Source organism: Periplaneta americana, chromosome 14, assembly GCF_040183065.1.
Source record: "Periplaneta americana isolate PAMFEO1 chromosome 14, P.americana_PAMFEO1_priV1, whole genome shotgun sequence".
In the NCBI taxonomy this organism is placed as follows: Eukaryota; Metazoa; Arthropoda; class Insecta; order Blattodea; family Blattidae; genus Periplaneta; species Periplaneta americana.
In genome coordinates, this window is record NC_091130.1 from 66839343 (window position 1) to 66847674 (window position 8332).

The 8332-nt window shown below is 36.1% G+C and overlaps 1 protein-coding gene across 7 annotated transcripts in view; it reads right to left on the reverse strand.

The window, feature by feature from the left end:
- The window catches only part of LOC138713379 (deaminated glutathione amidase-like), a 46356-nt gene extending 38024 nt beyond the window's left edge, over positions 1 to 8332 (reverse strand). For 3 of the 7 annotated variants that reach the window (XM_069845447.1, XM_069845448.1, XM_069845449.1), the window contains exons 1-2: positions 8124 to 8332; positions 1696 to 1914 (exon numbers count right to left, since the gene is read on the reverse strand). In XM_069845447.1, coding sequence (XP_069701548.1) covers positions 1696 to 1914; positions 8124 to 8135 — 231 coding nt within the window. In that variant the 5' untranslated portion in view covers positions 8136 to 8332. Of the gene's footprint in view, positions 1 to 1695; positions 1915 to 4917; positions 6546 to 8053 lie in introns of those variants that run through there. The other 4 variants (XM_069845453.1, XM_069845452.1, XM_069845450.1 and 1 more) reach the window with 4 other exon arrangements.

Consider the following 8332-nt stretch of genomic DNA (forward strand, 5'->3'; position numbering starts at 1 on the left):
GATTTTTTCACTGAAAAAATCCACAGTGACACTTATGGTGCAGTTGGGGTTTTACCCAGGGTCTCCCATTTTTTCCCCAAATTAGGCATTTACATCATTCCATCACCATTTCTCCATTTCATTATCATTTCGTAGCATTCCCCGAATGCCGGCCGGCGACACATGGAAGGGGTTGGCCAAGGGACGAGTGGGGTTGTCTGTTCGAAACCTGGATCAGAGAACCTTAGTGTGGTCAGCCGGTGTGGGTTTGGGAATGCATCACCAGAGGGTCAGCGCAATAGATCTGAACAAGGTCGCAGTGCTGGGCCATACTATCCCCCTCTATTAAATTCAATTCAAATTCAATTGAATGTTCATATGACAAAATAACACGTTAAAAAAAATTCATAAAACTTAACTAAACGAATTGAAATACCCTGTACAGAATTCAGATATTCGAAAGTACCACAAATTAATGAAAAAATGAAATTATTAAATCAAGTAAAATCGTCTGTCTTTGGTTAGACTCGGCAAACAAATCTATGACGTTGTGAAAGTAAAAACAAGTGTTGGAAGCACCCATTCAAAATTGAATACGGTGTATATATTGCTTTTATTTCTCTATTGAAATTCTACTACCTGTTATGTAATGTACAAACTCTTTGCAATTTATTCCTACTCTGGCATAGTTATGTTGTTTAGATGCATCTAGATATCGTAGTTACTCGATTATAACATGCCATCGAATATAACATGCACCCTAATTTTGAGAAAACCAAAATAAAAAAAAAAAAAAATGCTCGCGAATATAACACATCCGTACCAAATAGGCTATACACAAAGACCTGTTGTAGGTCTGAAAATGTTTTAAAAAGTCATTTTTGACTATACATCATATTCTGCCCCACTTCCATCTTCATAATCTGAAGTCTCTGCCATCATGTTCAACCTGAAATCCGAATCATAACTGAAATCCGTCATCTTCTCGAAGCAGGGTGCCTTCACTATCATCTAAAGCACTGAAAATGCAGTACTTCTTTCGAATATAACATGTCACTGAATATAACACGCACCTCAGTTTTGAAGGTAGTGATTTTATCATAAAAAAAAAGGTAGGCTACATCTTACAATTGAGCGAATAGAGTATATATCCAGCACTGCTTTTGTTCCAAAAGCCTACTTGCCAGCCATGAAGGAATCTACTGTACCTCCTGGAGGTAAGACTAGATAGGTACTTAAGTCTCCAATAAATCTTTGCATGTAAGAGTTCCTTTATTGATGCTAACTTGTAACTCAGTAACAAAATTGATCAGCCTTTTCCACCTTCATTAAAATGAACTTCTGCTGGTAGTACAATGATAATGTGTTAAGTAGTGGTCTACTGCACAAGAATATGTCCTCCCCATGTAATCTATCCACTTCTCTAGCCATGCAGTTCTCGTTGGTAGACTTCTGGTTACCACGCAGATCTTTGGATAAAAAGTTCGTACGTCAAAATCCCTCAAAAGGCAATAAAATCTTTAGCAAAACTTCTTCATCTGGGAGGCCTTTAACATAGGAGTAGATTTATGGTATGTGAAAAAATTGTTCCTACCAGAGGATCCACGTAAAATTCGTCAGTTATTTCTCACATTTCTCACCTGCATTGAATTTCGACAGCGAATAACCTTGGCAATTGAAAGCATCTTTAAATAAAACAGTACTACTGCTGCCTACCTCTGCATTCAGTGCTTTAGCAGACTTGACGAGTTCTGAACATGTGTTGATATTGGACTGTTTATCATCTTTAGCAGTCATCTGACATACAGCAATGATCTTCTTAGACTGGACAGATGCCATTGTTCTTGTACTATTCTTGATCACACTCTTCTTAATGGTAGAACGTTGAAGAAATACTGATAAAGTGGAATGCAACCTGCAAGTTGTGTTGAAAACCTGAAATTAAATTATATTTACTTCTCACTCAAATCTAAATTCTCTTTCAAATTCCAATCACTATTCGTACTTATGCTAGTGAAGTGTATATTATATAAGATTATACACCTGTAACATGCACAGGGACTGCACCCTAGAGCTGTAAACGTAAGAAACCTGCTTATTATGAAAGATATGTTAAAGACATATACTGAATACCTTCTTCATTGAATTAGCGTAAGTAGAGAATAATATTTAGGACCATTTCATGCAGGACAATGAAACTGTGTACAGTTCAAATCATTCAATGAAATATATTATCTACCATCGAATTTGATTACGAAATCACAAAGTGATTTATACTATTATATTAGAGTCCTTTACAGTTTTATGAGTTGAAACAGAAACACTATTATATAGGTACTGTAATATTATAACCAGTACAGTTTTTGTAGGTCTACACAAGTGGTTTGTAGCTACAAGTACTTGAACTAAGTTGGTGCAGATGGACTATTGAAAGTGGGTTTTCTATAGCACACCACATTTAAGGTTGAACTAAGTTGGTGTTGATGGACTATTGAAAGTGGGCTTTCTACAGCATGCCACACTTAAGGTTGAACTAAGTTGGTGTTGATGGATTATTGAAAGTAGGTTTTCCATAGCACGCCACACGTAAGGTTGAACTAAGTTGGTGCAGATGGACTATTGGAAGTGAGTTTTCTATAGCATGCCACACTTAAGGTGCAACTAAGTTGATGTAGATGGACTATTGAAAGTGGGTTTTCTATAGCACGCCATACAGAAGGTTTTTGTGACGAAAAAATTGAAAAGTGGTCTAATTTTCAGAGGAAAGATAGTTTTGAATGTGCAGAATTCATATAGGACACTAGTTGATTTGAAAACATATTACTTAGTCTTATCATAAATACTGTTACTAATACGTTTATGAATTATGAACACAGTTTTAAAGACATTTTAATGTCTTATGATATAGGTTACTTAATAAGTATTCTGAACATTAAGCACCAAGCAATCTTCAAAATGGCCATCTTGGCCTTCATACAGGCCTAAGTTTCTGTGGCCACTTATTTGCTACATTATGTATGGTCTCTTGAGGGAAATCTGCCACTGCCTTCACCAAGGAAAGTTTCAGACTTTAAATATTTCAGTACTTCTTTTGCAGACAGTCTCCTCAAACACTGCCCACAGACTGTAGTCCAGTGGGTTGAGGTTGGGACTCCTGGCGGGCCAATCACTAGGAGCAATGAAGTCTGGCAAATTGTCCTTAAACCACTCTTGTGTTGAATTTGTGACAAATCCTGCTGAAAGCTCCGTGTTAATTGAGAAACAAGTGTTGTTCAAAGGCTTCACAACAGGTTTCAATACAATGTCCTTGTAGACTTTGGCAGAGATTTTCACGTCCCTATTTTTATTACAGAAATGAAGTTTAGTGGTACCATCATACGCCACTTCCCAGCAGGCATGGTAATGACCTCTGAAAATCCTTGGAGCTTTCTCACGAGCTTCTTGAGAGTTTGAAGCATAAACCCTGTCATTTTGCTGGTTTAAAGACTCCTCAATAAGGAAGATTTTTTCGTCAGTAAAAAGAATCTTTTTGTGCCCACTCTGAGCATAATGCTGAACAAAGTGTCTTGATTTAAGCTTCCTCTGCCATTTTCATTACGGAATGAGGAAATTACTCGTACTTTGCCAGTAAGCTCTTACCCCTGGGTCACTTCTAAGTACTCTGAACATTGGCATTTTTGAAATCTACAGTTCACAAGCTGGCACAGAGTGATTCCTGACAGGATATCATCGAATATGAGCTGCTACTGTTGAACCAGGCTCTTGGTCCTAACGGTGCGAGAGTGGCCTTGTCTTGATGGTCCGAAACACAATCATCATTTGAGTTTTTTAAGGGTCATGGAAATATCATAAGGTGATTTCCCAATCCTATGAAGTGCTATCACTGCTACACGATTTTCATAATCACCCCACACCATGATGAAAACTTCACAAAAAACATTTTCTCTTCTGCAGTTCAACTTACAATGACAACCTTTCAAATCTGGTTGCATAGCATCACTTAGAAGTTTGTAACAGTATTTACGGTAAGACTAGGTAGAAAATAGTAAAAAATTGGAAGAAATTGATCCGTGTAGGTAACCTAAAAATGTTTAACACGTGAAATAAAGAGTTAGAACGCTTAAAAATGAACGCAAAATGCACATTTCACTTCATTTAGTATATGCAAGGCATACCAAAAGCCTAACCTAACCTGACACAGATTCGTATATGCAAGGTATATGGAAAGCCTAACCTAACTTGCCACAGATTCCCGCACTGTAGAACTTAGAAAAATGCAAGTTGGAAGTTCCATGTGCTATAGAAAAGCTATGAAAGTTCCTAAAAATAGCTTCTGACACATTCAGGGCCTCATCAGAGGTGACCAACTCAGCTGCTAATATTACAAAGCACTGTGTCCACATATGAGCAAAAAAGAGCAATGTTGGGACTGCAAGCATTGGGATGATCAGCTGTCGCATACTGCTTGTGAGCAGCAGAGAGTGCTGCTGCACAAAGACCACAAATTGGTCAACACTGGCCTACATAGTCCGAGAAAGAAGACTTTGATTCAGTGGATGAATATTAAACTCTAACAGCAGAGATGCCATATGTTCACTAGAGTATGAAAGTGGTAGGCTATAGCAGTGAATGTAGGACAGAAGCATCTAAAAATACTGTCACAGTTGGTTCAAACGATAGGCCTACTGCTTAGTGTATAATTTAGATTTACATGTTACGTTATGTTCAGGGTTGCCATAAACTTTGGAAGTAAAACCGGGACATACAATTACAACACCCGCTCATTGTGCAAAACCTGATTTTTATTGGAATTAAAATAATTTTGCAAAGATTTTAACAATATTACTTGGTCCTTTTTCCATAATCATACCATTCACATTTCTCAGATTTGCTTACAGCCTGCATACTGTATGGATGGATGGATATCTTTGTACATACATGTAAAATTCAGATAATGTCATGTTCAAATTGTAGTGGCACTGCAATACGCTTTCTATACTGTCTATGCTTAACCAGTTTCTTTCATCAGTCCATTGTGCTGCCATCAGAGAAAATTTGCGTTCAAGATTTGCATTGTGAGCAGGCACAGCGAAAATATACTGACAGATTTCCAATAACTCTGAATACTGTTCTGTATGGCTTACAGTCTCAAAAAATTTAAGCCACTTGTCTTGAACTTTTCCGGTTTCCCATTCATGAACACCCAAGTTTGTACTCACAAAGTTTTTCAAGCAAACAAACTGATCAAACACTTCTGATTCTGAAAAATGCACTTTTTTTTTGTTTTTTTTTTGTTTTTAGATAAGTCAATGTCTCTTCTATATCACTATTTAAAGTTTTCAACAAATCACACAATAGATATACTGTAGTAACCTTAAAATACAAAGAAACTGTATAGCAACTCAAAATCGGGACATCTGACCGTACCAAACAAATTTGTTTGGGACACCAGGACAGTGGACACAAAAGCAGTGACAATCCAGGAAAACTGGGATATATGGCAACTCTGGTTATGTTTGGAAATGTCTATAAAATAGTAGTTCAATATGAAATAATGCCAATGTTTCATCATTATCTTTGAAATGATAAACTTCATCCCAGATAAGTTAATTAACTCAATTATATAATTTATATAGGTCTATATGATTAGGTTTATCCCAGGTGGCGCAAACTTCAGCACTTAAGGTTTTAATTTTTTCGGGTATATTGGGTAGTATGAAGGAAAGAATTTTATATCGACAGACTGTATACGAAAATTAGGCCAATCCTCGATATCTCCTCACATCCCATATGGGACTGACATCTGATTTGTGTTTCGTTATGGATTAGATGGGTTAAATGAGAGAATAGCTAAATGACATGAGGCCGAGGTATGTGACAAGGTTAGTGGGTTAGTTGAGACGATATACAGAGTGTAGGGGGTATAAGTGTCATCCTTTTCACAGTCGTCAGGGACGGTCTACAGGATAAAAAATGTCCATACAACATAGGGTCAAAACTTCATAATTTTCCCAGAAAAAAATACTTATTTTGTTATTTTATTTACATTATACTGCTTATATCGTTAGTAAAATTACGAAAACAATTACATCAGTAGGTATATGTAGCAAAGAATTAATAACTTATTAGTTTAAATATTTGTGTGTTCTATTACGTTTTCGTGAAATTAAATAAAAATTCATGCTTAAATTTGTTAATATTCTGGCGTGAGACGTGGCAACGTTCAGCAGGCAGTACTCTGCATAGACATTAAGTACAGCTGAGTTCAAGCTCCCTGTCCATAGCTCTACTGCCGAGCAGATGGCAGTTCAGTACAGGGTATTCGATAAACAACTTACAATGTCATTCACAGTTTAGGAATATCATATGTTATTAATTTCTGGAGAAAGTCGCCGTAATTCAAGTGAGGCAAGAAGGATGTACTGTCAAAGGGGCGTGCTTCCGAACAGGGGCAGCGGCATTTCCTCTAAAGTTAGAGCCCAGTATAGGTGTGTGTGTATTAATCGAAAATTAGGGGCTAGAAAATATTGAGAATAGGACCCATGTTTATATGACGTTTTTTTCGATTAATACACACACACCTAAACTGGGCTCTAACCTTAGGGGATATGCTGCTGCCCCTATTCAGAAGCGCACCCAAGTCTCTTACCCCGTTTCGACAATCACACAACCAGAAATTTGTTTAAAAATGATACTGCTTTACGAAAGGGGAGAGATTAAAATGTTGCATTAGAAAAAAAGTTCGTGTGATTTTGTGCAGAAAACCATTATTGTTTATGCTTTAGACGTACAATTAAAAAATGAAGCAATAATGTTACATAAAATGTAAATTTACCATAATGTTCTATTAATGGGATTGAAAGTTTGTATTTGCTGCTCGTTTTATGTAAACAACAGTATTGTCATGGTCGCTCCTGCATTAGAACAGAGCATCTGTTTTGTACTGGTATGTCTGCACCCACTTGAACTGTACTGTGTACTTCTAAACCCCCTCCTCCCCGCTTGAGCTGTACTGTGTACCTCCTCCCCATCCAGCAACGTTGCAAACGTCTTTACTGTAAACTTTAATAATTAGTTAAATATTGCAATTAGAAAAAAATGGTAAGGACATTTTTTCTTCCTTATGACATGAATAATCATCAGTTAAAATAATGGCACTTACACCCCTTACATCCTGTATAAGTAACGTGAGGCCGAGAATGTAAAAAGTTTTCAATGATTTAAGTATGTTTTCTCTCCCATATGTAGTGTGGGGAGATAACAAAGTTTCACTCAAAAATTATAACAGCATAGCCTATTGTTTTATTGGGAATTATTGAAGAATATGATACAACCATATTACACCCGACTGATGAACCAAAGATGACGATGACGACGTAATATACATACATACACACACTATATGCAAGACATACTAAGCCTCAACAAACCAAACCTAACCTGTCACTAATTCTAGGCCTTACGAAAACTCGTTATCTACAAAAAAAAAAAAAAAAAAAAAAAAAAAAAAAAAAAAAAAAAAAAAAAAAAAAAAAAACGAATAGGGCTATTTCCGTATCGTATTCTACAGTAGACACGTATTGTACACCCATGTACTGATACGCATAAACAGCAACTTCTAATATTCTTTTATTATATCAATAAGACTATAATTCGTTTTTAGTTGTCTGAAAAGTTATTAGGTTTATCCCGTTTTTGTACATAATCAAAAATATTTTCAGACTTTCAACATCCAACATCACTCATCCTGAGCACAAACGATTCCATGCAAGAAAGACACAAGACCTGGCTACGAATGATAAACTTCCACGAGCCATAGCCTATATGATCATACGATTTGCATTTTTGTATAATTATGAAAATACTAATTGTGGGCTATTGTTCTTAACACCTTGTACACACAGCATAACGCACAAAAGTTTGCTACCTGATAATAATCACATATGTATACTATGAATCAATTTAAGTATATTAGCAGTAACATAATGTTCTGGTTATGCATACAACTAACGGTATCACAATTAAAATTACATTAATATACTTAATGATTATAACATTACGATCCAGAACTAACCTGTTCAAGTTGATTTCAATGTAACAAAATTAACAGATCCCCTACAGGTATTGCAATGTTGTATACTAACCTTGTAGTACATTGCTAAATACCATAAAAGAGAAGACAAGAGCAAATGCTTATTTACAACACAAATATCTATCCATCAATAACACAGAATAACATGTACTAGTAGAAACATAGTTCCATAATGCGCAGGGGACGATAATTTCTTGCTATTGGCAACGAAGTATTTACTTTTTTTTTTTTTATATTTTGTCACATCAGGGAATGGGTTCG